The sequence below is a fragment of the Pan paniscus genome, chromosome 3, assembly GCF_029289425.2.
Source record: "Pan paniscus chromosome 3, NHGRI_mPanPan1-v2.0_pri, whole genome shotgun sequence".
Classification (NCBI taxonomy): Eukaryota; Metazoa; Chordata; class Mammalia; order Primates; family Hominidae; genus Pan; species Pan paniscus.
The window spans coordinates 51995595-52010742 of NC_073252.2; the positions used below are offsets into that span (position 1 = coordinate 51995595).

The 15148-nt window shown below is 42.4% G+C and overlaps 1 protein-coding gene across 2 annotated transcripts in view; it reads right to left on the reverse strand.

Moving 5' to 3' along the window:
- FRAS1 (Fraser extracellular matrix complex subunit 1) overlaps positions 1-13283 on the reverse strand; it is a 490598-nt gene extending 477315 nt beyond the window's left edge. For both annotated transcript variants that reach the window (XM_008957670.5, XM_003832280.6), the window contains exons 1-2: positions 10625-13283; positions 2746-2777 (exon numbers count right to left, since the gene is read on the reverse strand). In XM_008957670.5, the coding sequence (XP_008955918.2) occupies positions 2746-2777; positions 10625-10700 (108 nt within the window). In that variant the 5' untranslated portion in view covers positions 10701-13283. The remainder of the gene's footprint in view (positions 1-2745; positions 2778-10624) is intronic.
- Positions 13284-15148: the final 1865 nt, after the last annotated feature.

Genomic DNA, 15148 nt, shown 5'->3' on the forward strand with positions numbered 1-15148 from the left:
CTCTCTAGATTTTGAAATATTTTCTCAATCTTGTACAACTGTTTTTCCTACACTTAATTTGACAGAAATTTTTTAGTGACTCACCTCTATGGAGTCTTTTTAAAGTATTTAATATAGTTTCCCTGGAAACAAGCACACTCTCATTTCAGCAGTTTAATTAGATGATAAGTCCAGTGTTGCCATTCCTCCTCTCTGGCACCTCCAATGGCTCATCCACCTTCCTGAAAGGACAAGCTAAAGTCTGCACAAGGCTCAGCATGCTCTGACCCCTGCCATCCTCCCTGACCTATCTCTTGCCATCCTCCATTCACTGCCTCAAATGCTCATAGGAGCTCTTGCTTCAGACTTTACATTTCTGCTCCCTATCTCTGGAATTCTCTCCCCTTGGGTATCCACCAGGCTAGCTCCTTATAATTACCTCTTTCAGTATGTCTTTGATCAAATGTCACCTTCTCAGTGAAGCCTTCCCTATCACCCTATCTAAAGTAGCCACCTTCATCCCCTATTGAGCCTTTTCTATCCGTTCCACCTCCACAATATTTTTCCCCATAGCCCACCTATCTGACATTCTATATATTTTACTTATTAGAATTCAAGCTCTATGAAGGCAGGCATTTTCATCTGTTTGTTCACAGATGCATTCCAGTGCATAGAATAGCAGGTCTCTAATTGTCATTCAATAAATATTTGTTTAATAATTTTATTATTGTAATAAATATATTGTCTCTCAGACTGAATTGCATAACTACAATAACAAGTATCTCAGGCTTGAAGAGGTTCAGAAACAAATGTAGCAGGCCAGGCTCAGTGGCTTATGCCTGTAATCCCAGCACTTTGGGATCAGGAATTCAAGACCAGCCTGCCAACATGCCAAAACCCCGTCTCTACTAAAAATACAAAAAAAAAAAAAAAATTGGCTGGGTGTGGTGGTGTGCAGCTGTAGTCCCATCTACTTGGGAGGCTGAAGCAGGAGAATCACTTGAACCCTAGAGGCAGAGGTTGCAGTGAGCCAAGATCCCTGCACTCCAGCCTGGGTGACAGAGCAAAACCCTATCTTACAAAATAATAATAATAATAATAATAATAATAAAAGAAAGAAAAAAAAGAAAAAGAAACAAATGTAGCAGAGCCTTGGTAAGCAAAGAAGTCACCTGGAGGAATGAGGAGCATGCTGGTGTGGGAGGGCGCAGCCCACTAATCTTGAGCAGCCATGAGCCCTGGGATCAGCTAGGGCACAGTACAGAGGGAAGCAAGGTCATCCAATAAATTCAAGTTGGCTGGGCTGTTTCTCCTTTTAACTTGATCAAACTGACCTCTCCAATTACTTGATCCTTTCATATTCAAATGTATAATAACACATAGCAAAGTTAAATATAGAAGATGGTCTAGCCACTTTTTTTCACATATAGGCAGAACAACAGAAGAAGACAGGATGTCTTGTTCTGGTCCACCACTAATGGTGAATTACCTCTAGCAAATCTCTTCATCTCTCTCTCTCATCCTTTCCATTAAAAGGGGAAAGAGTATGGAATAATACATGGCCTGCCTATTTCATTGGTCTATTATAAGTATCAGACATATGAATACTTATGAAAATATATGGAAAAGTTATGAAGTACTCTACACAATAAATAATTCTCTTTTATTAGCATGGATAACTGACTTGTCTAAATATCTACTGTAGCTCCCCAAAAGTGATAATATATTTTAGAGCAAATGATTCCTAAAATATATTAAAGAATAAACAGGGCAGGATATGGAATGACAAATACAATAAAAATGGCTTTTTCCTAATTTTTGATAGAAAAATATTTAAAAAATAAACTTCTCGAGCAGTAACTACAGTATATAAAGTGCAGATTCAAGGATATTATGGTGAATATCTACAGTTATCTAGACTCTAAGATACTTCAGATATTCCTCAGCTATTTCAATACCACAGGGATAATCCAGGATGACTTATCGATATCACACATGTCAATAGCAGGTTGTGATGTAAATGAGCAAATTCTTTCCAACCATCTCAGTTCAGTTTTATTATAGCATTTATTAAACCAAAATAAAAACATGGTGAAGAATGATTTGTCACACCATTTATTAGAGTTGATGGAGTGTAGATAGTCTTTTCAATAAGGCTTTAACACACTGTTATGCACCATAGTGCATTAGTAATGAAAAGAAATGCATGAGACTTACATCAGCCTTTCCCCCAAGTCATTCTGACATTAAATTCAAAATCAATTTTACCCTATATGGCAAGAGTTCAGAAATAAATGTTAATTTCTTTGCTGTTCACCAAAACTTAAGTTTATAATTCAAAGTAACAACAGAAATCCTTCCTAGTCTACTTAATTTAATAATCATACTTTTTTTGGAGAAGGGTTCAAAGTGGGAAGCAAATGCAAGCAGAAGTTAAAAAATTGTGTTTCAGTTTGTATCTGACAAAAGGATGGGATCTAATTTTCTCTCTGATTAAAAGAACACAAAGAACAGCCACAGAATGTAAATTGTGTGTTGAGTGTTTGAATTTCTCTTCCAATACCTGAGTATCTGAATGGAACTAATTCACTCTGGAAAAGGTATTAAATAATTGAGCATCATTGTGCCTGAATGAGGGCTAATCGTCAAACTGTGAAGAAAAATAAACATATTCTACAATGATAGGGTCAACTCACTCACTCAGGAACTTCAATCAAGCATTTTACATTCAAATGAGAGAAACCAAGTATGTAAAGAATGACCTACCGCCAACAAGGAACCCTGATAGACACAAGCACCTGTGGGGAAAAACAAAACAAGAATTAAAAGGGATGCATAATAAACCAATAGGCACTGCCCCAGCAAGCTTGCTGCTAAAACTGCATCTACATGCATCATAATCAGGAAAATGAGCTCCTTCCAAAATCTTAAAAGCTTCAGCATTCTTCCCCTGGGGAAATAACCCCATATACCAAAACAACATTCCTTGGACACACATGAGGAAAAGCATCATTAAAACTTATGACTTGAATTTTAAGATAAATGTGTTTATAACGACATGCTATAAATACAGTAAATATTTTTCTTGGTGATAAGTCAGCAAAGGCTCCATAATCCAGTCCCATTTACTTATCCAGGCTTCCCTGCCACTGTTTGCTTACACTAAGCCTCCAGTCCAACCCAAGAGGCCAACTTAGAATCCTGTAATACATTTACATGTCTCAATGCCTTTGCTCATTTTCATTTTCTACAGGAGATGTACTTTGTCTAGTCAAGCCCTTTGAACTTGATCCCATCTCCTTTGTGAAACTTCTGCCCACCAGATTATGCTCCTCTGAGCTCCTAGCATTTTGTGCCTACATCCTCCATTTGTGAATTTATTCTTGTGTAGTTCCTTTCTAAGGATGTTGAAATGTTGTATTTATCCCACTACATTATATATATGTGTGTGTGTACTATATAGAGAATATATACACTATATATACCATTACATATATACTATTACATATATAGTATATACATATATATACATGTATACCCACTGTATACTATATACCATATATTGTACATATAGTATATACACATATATACACATATATATACATATATACCCACTATATACTATATATAGTATATATATAATATATAGTATAAATAGCATATGTAGTATTTAGTGTGTGTGTGTATATATATATATATATATACTATAAAACTGAAAACTTAAAAAAAAATAGACACATTCCCAACCAATTTTTGAGCTGCCCAACAGGTCTTGATTTAACTTAGAAAGAGATGGGCAGTGTGCTATCACCTACTCTCTCAGAAACTGAGTCTGCAAAACACATTTGAACAGTATATACACACCAAGGTGAAGCATATCTTAACAATGCTCCACAGTTGGTTTCTAAAGAGAGAAGGACATTATTTTACCACAGTGCTTACCTCTAATGGATCATTTATGAAGTTCCAATAATATTAACTTCTCAGGAAAGAATTGGTCTACCTTCTCCTCCAGTAATGGAATTAAGAACAATCTTTAAAAAAACTGAGATGACTATTTACACTTAGGTTTGAATCGAAGATCTCTGTGGGCAAATTTATTGAAATAATTTTTATGTCCCTGATATTCTTTTTTTTTTTTTGGTATACAACAATTTTATTGGTGTTTTAATATAATTCACCCAGAATATGAATGCATCACATTAGCTAAGTATAAGGCATATGTATAAGCAAAAATTATAAATTTATGATACCCTTGTGCCTTTCTCCTAATGACATTTCCAACTCTTAATGGTTTGCATTTCTTCCTCTGCAGACATAGGATAATTAATATAGATATGTCATTTTTGAGTTTATATTTTACACAAACTTATTATTTTACTTTAAAATAGTTTCTAGCCATGGCATTAATATTTATTAAAATTTCCGTACATATGAAAAAAGGAATTTATTTCTATACATATGAAAGAAAGGAATAGGGAGTGTCTATAAATGAATGATTTTATAGACACTCCCTATTTTTTTATTTTATTTATTTATTTTTATTATTATTCTTTAAGTTCTAATAAGAATAACTTGAGATAAAACCTTGAAGGAAAATTCTTCTTAATTGACTACTTTTTCCTTAAGAAATCTTGTTCCAAGACTTAGTAGTTCAGTCTATGGTATGTTATAAGAAAGGAAATATATATGTGTGTACATATGTATGTGTGTGATGTGTGTACTAAAATAATTCTATATATCTCAAATAAATATATATGAACACAATTCACTTTCTAAATTACTTATATGGACACATTTAATTATTTCTGGTGTTTAGAAAATTTAGAATAAAGATCATCATCACTTAGGTACAATTTAACAAAATTTAAACTTTAGATTAAACAAAACTTAACTTTTAGAAAAAACACAAACAAAATTTAATCTTTAAAATAAGACTATCCTCAAATAATTTTATTGCTCTCCACAGCATTACCTTTCAAAGTCAATTTCTTTTCAAAGCTCCAAAGGAAATCAAGCACCTTAAGAAGTATCTGAGTACGCATATCAAAACCCATTTTTGGAAGTTTAGATAGCCATGATAAACTCACTGCAGTATGAAAAAAATAAAGTAGCACTGAGTGTGGCACCACATCTATACCTGGGCAAGCCATGCATCTGCTGGAGACTCAAGCCAAAATGGTGTAGAGCTGCTGAAAAATTATATCATTAGGAAAAGGAATTAATTCAATTTGGGTTGCTCTGTATTGTACAATTCCAAAAGAAATAAGCTTTGCCCTCTGAGAGCTTTCCTAAAACAGAACAGTTCTACCCGGAAGGCAGCTGCATGAATGAGCCTCCATTAACACAGCTTCCAAAACCTCATTTCTACTCTCTTGAGAAAATAAGCATTCCAGTGTGATGCCCAGTTCTATCAAACATTTATCATCACCCAATACCAGATGCAGCATCCAAAGGAAGCATATTTCTCTCACACACCCACCAGCAGATGAAGTTGAGGGGTTTGTTGACATGGGTACTGGGTGTAGCTTCTGGTTGAAAACCAGAGTGGAGGTCTTTTGACTAATCCGTCAGTTCACATAATATGGAAAACAAAATTCATCTCTCGACTCATTATTTTTTTTTCTTCAGGAGTACAAGAATGATTGCAGGTCTATTTGATGTTTATATTTATGGCAGGGAACTTTAAAGAAAATTCCAGCTCAAGGTGAATTCTGTGAGAGAGTGCTGATCTAGAAGAAGAAATGAGCCTCCCTCAAAGGAAAACTGAGGAAAAACCAGAGACAACAGGAGTAGTTCTCTAACTATGAACAATGCCAGTTTCAAGGCACAGAATGCAGCTGAGATGCCAGGTAATTTAAGTTCTAACACCTCACAACCTGTGAGAAAGAGCATAAAGTTTTGCAGGGTGAAGTAATTTTATAGTGTCAAGAAGGAAGCCCAGATCCTGAGACCTGAGCTGCTCTTTTCCTGTGTGGCTGGCTCATTTCTTGCAGGTCACATAGACAAAATGTTACTGCATAAAATTTAAACAAGTAAATGTCTGTTTTTAATCCCTTTTGCACATTATAATATACTCCTTTATGAGATGACTGTATAAAATCTAGTATTTTTGGAGAAATTTTGAGATATAATTTGCATATATTCTGAAACCATTGGTAAACTGAGTAAATTAGAGAAGTTAAATCCAAGCACCACAAAATTTCAGACCCATTAGTTCAAAGAAATAGTGGCAGATACAACCATTAAGATGCAAAAAGATTTGGAGAGCATGGTACCACAAGAACATGACTCATTAGGAACAAGCAGCCACAAGTTGGCATTTAAATGTTCAGGCTTTATGTTGTGTTATAATTCAGCATATGGCTGTGTGCACTGTGGAATACTTAAAACAGAATCATTTTCTGAACTGACAGGACAGCTCATGTCCTGATTATTGTCAACTAGGATTTAGATCAATTAATAGAGTAGTTAAAATGAAAGTGGGCCAACTGTTTTGGAACTACGGTAAGATTTGGCATGAGGCTCCAACTTTGACATGTGGTAGTCCCCTCCCCTTCTCTGAGCCATGTGTTAAAGAATATTTTATGACTACTTGTGTGAGTACAGTTGGGTGACATTGCCACCCAAGTCCATAACAGTGAATACGGATGGCTGGGTCCTTACTAAAGGATGTACACTATATAAGGAGAGTAATGCCCAGAATCCAATCTTCAGAGGGCAATGGAAATATAATTGATGAAAATAAGAGTCCACAACAACACCTCTTTATTTCCATTGCCAGGTAATTACAAAAGCCAAAGGATGCAAAGTTACAACCATCATCTAACGTTTCCATACTGAGAAACCCACCAAGGACCAAATGTTCCCATATCCCTACTGCTATTCAACTGACATTAATGGTTTCTAGATATGCAAACTCCTTGAGCGCAGGAGGTTTTTTTGGCTTTGGTTTTGATGTCTGTACCCACCTACTGGACATAACCTGACACAGAACCTCTCAATAAAGGCTTGCAGAGTGAAAGAATTAGGTTACTTTTTTCCAGCCAAGGTCTTCTCTTCCCAACATTGAGTTATTGAGTTTCAAGCATAGAGTCTCTCAGTGAAACAACTCTGCAGCCCAGAGTGCAACTACCCTAACTCACCCATAAATAAAACATATTGTCTATCAAATGAGCCTCTTCAATGTAACCTGTTAAATAGCATTTATAGGAAAAACCCGGGATTCAGGGTTTGTGGGAATGGCTAAAATCACATGGAGAGTGATGGGACACAGACTAAAGCTCAATTCTCTTAACCTCCAATTCAATGATGTTTCTCTATCCCAAGGCAACTGTCTTATCTACTGTAACTTCACAGGACTTCCATATGTCAACAGAACTCAAGATATTTCTCCAGAAAAAGCCATGGTAGAGTTTCTCTGATTCAGAAAGCAGCCATGTTAGAAGCTTCTTTGTGACTTCTTGATTTTATTAAGTTCTCAAGTCATAGCATTAATACTTTACCAGTTTAGCAATATAAGGCCATATAAAATAACACTGCCAATAATTTGCTTGTAAAAATTTATTTTTCTTTTGATATTTCTTTTGATAAAATTTAGAGGCCAGGCACAGTGGCTCACACCTGTAATCCTAGCACTTTGGAAGGCCAAGGCAGGCAGTTCACTTGAGGTCAGCAGTTCAAGACCAGCCTGGCCAACATGGTGAAACTCTATCTCTACTAAAAATGTGAAAATTGGCTGGGCATGGTGGTGCACATCTGTAATCCCAGCTACTCAGGAGGGTGAGACATGAGAATCGCTTGAGGCCAGGGGGCAGAGGCAGCAATGAGCTGAGATCGCACCACTGCACTCTAGCCTGGGTGATAGAGCAAGACTGTGCCTCAAAAAAAAAATAATAAAAATAATAAAATTTAGAACCAGAAAATTGCAATTGACCACTAATAATGCAGCAAATACTGATCTCTTTTTCTTCTATGTTTGATGATTAGCCAAAGTATCTTAGAGCTATCACGTAATTGACCTCATTTAGTAAATGACAGAACTATAGCGCAAAGAGGTTAGATGGTTCATTCAGGGTTAGTGAGCTAATCAGAGGCCAGTCCACCAGTTAAGCTTAATTCAAAATAATATAATTTGGCAATACTGTTCATCTGACCAATTTTTTGAGCACTTAGTGTATACTAGGAGCTGAAATGAAGATATCAGAATTAATAGGAGTCATCCTAACCCCTCAATAAGCACACAGCTAAGTGAGGAAGACCAAACCCATACCAACCACAATTGTTCTCTCTGTGCACTGAGAAGAAAACGACAAATTCTGCCATAAGCTGGTCAGCAAAGGTGTCACAAGGTACATCCCATCAAAAGAAGTATAGATGTGAATGTCTCTTTTCTATTTTTAAAAATTATTCTCTAGGCTGATAATAAAAACTTGAGGAGATTTCTAAGATCCTTGAGGTTTCCAACCTTGATCTCAATGCTCTTATTTTTTAAAGAAAAAGAAAACCTTGAGAGGACCAAACCAGAGGTCTCATCAGATGACAAATTTTTTTTGTCTGTGGGAGTGATATCACTTAATTAAACTAATTAAATGAGATAAAGTATGTAAAGTGCTTAGCAAAGAGCCAGGCAAACAATACCTGCTCAATAAATGGCCATGTTCATTCATTCATTCATTCATTATTAGATAAGCACCATTATGATGTGGGTGGAAACTCAGACATCTATCAATTTATCAATCCAATTTGTGAAACGGCTATAGAATGCTCTGACAGTAAAGTCAAACAATAAGAAGCAAAGTTTCCAAAGACTCTTTGGAGTAATATCCACACCCTCTTTCCGCCCCCGCCCCCGCCCCCCGTCTCTACCCCCAGCTTTCTGTGCTTCTCATCCCCCCATCCCCACCTCCCAGTCTAGATTCCGCACTTAAACTTGGCCCACTGGATCAAGCAATCTGCCAAAGAGCGTACCCTGTAGGCTCTTAATAATAATGCCTTTTGTTGATTGCAGAGTTTTGGTTCCGACAAGCTGCACCATTCCAACTGCCCCCTGGTGAGCTATCCGGGAGTGATAGCACGTTTCCTGCGTTGCTGGGATAGGACTCTAAATTTTAAAAACTGCCACCAAGTGAAATTAATTTTTCTAAGTACCAAGTTCAGGTTTGGGTGGCCTGGGGTGACTCTCTCATCTGGTTTATTGTTATAATCAAGCCCTTCAAGCTTTTTTTTTTTTTCCCAAAGTACGCGCCCACACGCACATAAACTTTCTACAGGACTTGCACTGTTGGGAGAAGGCTGCACAGGCCCCAGATGTGCCTTTCCCGGAGATTATACACACTTGACACACATCCCGGAAGAGTGCAGAAGGCAGCACCTGGACCCACGGGAAAGTCCCCCACCCTTGTGCGTGGATTCCCAAGGCCTTTCTCTCGGGAAGCCAGCAAAGAAAAGGCAGCTGCTCCAGTGACTGGAGGTCGACCCGAGGCAGAGCTTTGTCCTCCCCGGGCCTCCCGCAGCCCCTAGTCCTGCGCCAGAGCTCGACTCCCGGGAGCCGCCCCGCGCCCCTTCCTAGGCACCAGGGCGGAGAAGGCGGCCCGCCCTGCGCCCGCCGCCGCCGCCCAGCCGCGGCTCTGGTTTGCAGCTGGGCAGGTGAACTCTTCTTCCCGCAGCTGGATGAATAATGAATGGAGCCGGGAGGGGAAGCCGAGAGCCAGGCGCTGTGGATTAAGCCGTCTTCCTCCCAGCCCGCCGGCTCCCTTCCCCCTCCCTAAGCACTGGCGGGGCGACTTCCCTGGCTCCTCGGAGCAGGAGGGAGCTCACAGCGCCTCGCGTCCCCAGGCCCGGCATCCCATGACCCCAAACTCTTGATTTACTTATTGACTCATTTATTTGGCTGAGCCCGGATTGCATTTGATATCATGGCGACAACTACTCTCACGGCTTCCTTTTCTCTCCTGCGGCTCCGGGGTTTTACATGTAGCTTGGAGCCTCGGAGGAAAACCAGGAGGCGGAGGGCGAAGTAAAAGAATGAACCTAAACTCTTATTAACCACTTTTGTTCTGGGAAGCAGGCAGGTTCGTGTTTCTCCGTACTGGAGAGATTTCTTTCAGTGCAACTGAACTGCCCACGACCAGAACACGCTCCAACCAGTTAGTTACAAAATCCTAACTGGACTTTAGGGGGAGACTAACTGAGGTAAGGAGGGCGGGAGAGCGATGGGGCTTTAAGATGAAAGACTGTATGTTTCTTAGGAACAGAAGTATTTTTAAACAGGTAAGAGCAATTGTTCGCTCCTCACCTGTGCTCCATGCAGTTGCTTTCCCTTCGGGGAAAGGTAGGTGGTGGAAAGAAAAAGGATCAGTTTCAGAGATGTCACCTCCATCGGCCACCCACCCACCCAAAAGCACTTAGGGCAGAGAGGGAGGCCGTTTCGGGGGTGTAATCCGAATACAAAACAATCAGGAGTAGGAATCTTATCAGAAAAAGCCTATTCCAGTTTCACTTCCACCTCACCCTTCCCAGAAAAACTTCCACCTCACCGAAATACCATAAAACCTGCTGAGATTTTTAAACTGCACGATCACTCACACATACACACACACACGCACACGCACACACACACACACACGCGGCACCGCTCTCTCACCTTCGGAATGATGAGGCAATACTGCAAATTCCGCCAACGCTAGGGCCAGCCCGAGCCACACTTTGAGGACACCCATCGCCGCCTCGGCACCCACGATGGAGGAGCCCAGCCTTCAGCATCCAAGAAGCGGCTCCGCCAAAACGCTGGCTCCGGCGCTTGGAACCCGGGCGCACTGAAGGTGGGGGACCGCGGGCCTTTACCTCCGGGAAAAAGAGATGGACGGGCGGAGAGCGACACTCATCAGCCCGGAGGCGCCTGAGCGGGCTGGGGTTCAATTCACTCGCTGCTCAGGCAGAGAGCGCGCCGAGCTCCCCCGCAAGGCAGGACGCCAACGTGAGCTTTGGGAGAATAAGAGGAGGCAGAGCACAGTTCTCTGCGTCAAAATCTCGCCGGAAAGTTGCTGGTCACTGGCCGATGGGATCTTCCAGCATTTCCCTCGGGCTAGACCCTTCCGCTCCCGGGTCCCCGACAGTGGAAATCCTGGCTCTGGTTTGTCCGAAGCAGCTTTTTAAAGTTCGCTTGGCACCATACGTCGGCGTTGCGTCGGCACCGCGGGTCGCCGGGAGCCCCGAAAGACCCACCCACACCCACTCCTTGGTTGAGCCACCCGGCTCGGCAGACCTCATCTGCCGGGGGCCGCTCGCTGGAAACTTTGTGCAGCGCTGAGGGCAGCTCCGGGGACTCGCCCGCCCTGCAGCCGCACCGCACCACACCGCCTCGGGCTGCGCTCCCTGAAGCAGACTGTTCGGAAGCTTCAAAGGAAAGACTGGGGGGCGCTGCTGCTACTTTCTCGTCCCCGCCCCTCGCCTGGGTGAAGAGGGCTGCGGGGGCGCGGCTTGCTGCACACCAACACCCACCTCCGCGCTGAACACCCCGGAGCAGGTCTGCAGGGTAGAGGCGCAATGATTACGGGAGTGGAAGAAGAGCCATAATTTTAATTGCACGGAGGAAAAAGCTAGCGAGGCTGGAAAAGACCCCCAAACTCAAGGCCACTCTGGCGAGAGAGCCTGGAAACGCCCAAAATACGCCGGGTCTGGACCCCGCGTTTAAAGGACACACGTTCAGCCTTCCTCTAGCCTCCCTCGCCTCCTTCCTCTCTGCTTTGCTCGGTGTGAAAATGGACCCAGAGACTCGGAGCTTTGGCGAAATTCCAGAGAGTCACGTGGGGAAAGGGAGAAGCGAGGAGGGAGGTGAGGGGAGGCCGGGAGAGCAACCTGATCCCTTTATTCATTCTGCTGGAGTTCAGATTGGCTTTGTCTGGGGAGGAATCAAAAGTGCTCATACCGGGGACGGAGGGGGTGGAGATGGGTTGCACAGTTCTTGCTCAGGCACACCGGAAGGCAGATGAACCGTGTCCACATCCCTTGTTAGGGGAGGAACCGATTCGGCGGGCTGGGGGAGCGTGTGCCCACATCAAAGGCCCTGGGGCTACCTCCCACCCCCACAGCCCGCCACTCCTGCTGGACTAAGTGCGTGCGGGGGACCTGATTGATCCTTCTTCCTCGCTCTGGGACCCTCAGGCTGTTGCATCCTGGCTTTTACCAGCAGCCCGGGAAGATCTTGGTGTGTGTGTCCTAGGCGGAGCCTAAGAGCAAATGCACCTTTCCCTTTCCCTAGGAGACTCTGTCAGTGGAACACAACGCGGTCTGGGAGCTGTGGGTCCAGCTGCGCCCCCAAATGCCAATGGCTGGGAAAGTAACATCAGGACACGGCCGACTGGGGCGCGCACTTGAAGAGCAGAGGCCTTGATTCCCCGCCAGGACTGACTGACGGCAGCTATTTTTATAGGACCGAATAAAAATAGCTGGTCCACGTTTAATCGTTTTATAAGGGAACAGTTGCATCAGAGAGATGCTGACTGGGTTCTGATTGGCCCAGAGAAGAAACGTCTCGGGTCCCTCAATTGAGTCGGGATGGGAGAAACTGTTGGAGGGGAAGCAGTTGCCTGAGCTGTGCTGGCGGGGGTCCCACTTGTTTCCAGTCTTCACGAACACCATGACGCGGGCCCACGTTCTAACGTGCACTGACGCCACTTGGAACAATTCACTTTTCCGAATAACTGGAATAAGTTGAAACTGGCAGGTCCCTGTCAGTGTTACTATTCAGCCAGAACAAAGGAGAACCTCTGACAACCTGGCTCTGAATCTTAAGTATTTGGAGGACCCAGGGTTTGCACATTTCGCCCTCAGTCTCTCTGTTGGGCTGTGGTCATTCTAGGGACAGAGGTTGTATCATCTTTGTATAATTGAAGCACATAGTAGGTGCTCTTTAAACATTTGTTGAAATAATGGATTAAGTGCCTGAGAGCAGCGGCCATATCAAGGGGAGCTGCGGGCCTTAACCTCCTCCCAAAAAAAGACCCCTCCTTTTTTATTTAGAAAGTAGGGCCTGTGCGGTGGCTCACGCCTGTAATCCCAGCACTTTGGGAGGCCAAGGCAGGCAGATCACGACGTCAGGAGTTCGAGACCAGCCTGGCCAACATGGTGAAACCCCATTTCCACTAAAAATACAAAAATTAGCCACGTGTGGTGGCACATGCCTTTAATCCCAGGTACTCTGAAGGCTGAGGCACGAGAATCACTTGAACCCGGGAGGCAGAGGTTGCAGTGAGCAGAGATCTCACCACTGCACTCCAGCCTGGGTGACACAGCGAGACTCTGTCTCAAAAATAAAGGTCGGGCGGGGCGGGGGGGTGGAGGACATCTTCTCAATCCATGTAAAGTGATGTGCAAATTCAAACTCAGCTTCCAACACACTCTGACAACCAGACTGTCACCCTTAAACCCCCTCCTAATTTTGCAGCTGCTACTGAATGGGAGTAACTTAAACCGTTTGTTCTCTCAAAAATCAACAATTTGATTTTATTTTAAAAATCAAGCTGGGTGCAGTGGGGTGCACCTGTAGTCTCAGCTACTCCAGAGGCTGAGGCGGGAGGATCACTTGAGCTTGGAAGTTGGAGGCCATGGTCCACCCTGATTACACCTATAAATAATCACTGCACTCCAAAAATCATACAATTATGGCACAGGTCTCAATAAGATATCTGTTATACTTGCTAATTGCAAATATGCTACTTTTCAAAAAGGAAAAGCAATAAATAAAGGGAGAATAGCACTACCAAGTTACCCTGAATTAATCATATGCTGTATTTATTGGATTTATATATAACATCCCCACTTGACCACCAGTCCACCACAGGGGCACATGCTGGCCCACTCACATAGTCCTCCCTCTGCCCTAATTAGTCAAGGGAGAAGGCAGCCTGAGTCCTTGCCCTAAGATCACTTGGAAGAGCAAAGGGTCAACCAATATTTCTGTAATATTAGGCATATCTAACACCTTCTATGTTCACTTCAACTGAAATGTTGGAAAAAGAGATTATATAAACCTAACTTATTTCATTATGATGAAAATTTAGTAAGCATGTTTATGGAGATGCACCTAATCATAACTAGCTTATCTCTATAAGTTAACCTCCACAAATGACAGCTTCATGCTTCCTCATAGGAAGTTGGCAATTCACTAGCCAGAGATATTTGGGTCTATATCTTCAGTCCTCTTTAGTTACAAGTCCAGATTCCACAACTTTTGTTAATATGTTCCACAATATCTCCTTGGATCAGCCCTGCTGTCATCTCTTCACAACTCCCTGTCCTTGTTGCTGCCCATTTTGGGGAATTTATTTATCAACTCCTGCTGTAAATGATAATAATAACAATGATAACACATATTGAATATTTTGTGCCTAACACTGTACACTTTCTCATGTAATCCTCCAATAACCACGTGAGATAGGTGCTATTATTATTTCCATTGACAGGTGAAATAACAGATGTTCAGAGAGTTAAGTAATCTATCCAAAGTCAGACAGCTAGTACCTGACAACGCATATTAGAGCAAGAAATTCTAGCTGTCATAACAGGCAAACTCCCAAATCACAGTATCTTAACACAAAAAGAGTTTATTTCTTGATCACATCTTGGCCCCTGGGAATTGGTGACTCCTTTTAGTCAGGCCATCATGAAACATATGACACCCATGGCTTCTGCATGGGGTAATGAAAGAGGCATTGCAAACTTTAAGGGCTTCAGCCCTTCCTGTCACAGTCCAATGACAAGAATGAGTATTGTGACCCCTACCTACTTATAAGGGAGGATAGGACACATAGGGGAAGACATATCTATTTAGTGAGCACTAACTGTACTGCTTTACCCTAGCACCCATGCTCTTATCTAGCTTAACTGTCCTTAGTTAACTATCTATCTATCTATCTATCTATCTATCTATCTATCATCATCTATCTATCTACAGTTAACTATCTTAACTGTCCTTACCAAGGCCCCAGTTGCACCTTCCCTGATGCCACCAGGGCTCTGCTGACCTTTATTTACAACTCCTCTACAGTTTCAACAGTCTGCCTTTGCTCTGCTTTCCTGCTCATCTGCTTTCCTGCTCATCTGCTTTGCTCTTTTTACTCTTTCTCCCTCCCATCTCCCTTTCCTCTGCTTCTCACTGTCTTTCTTC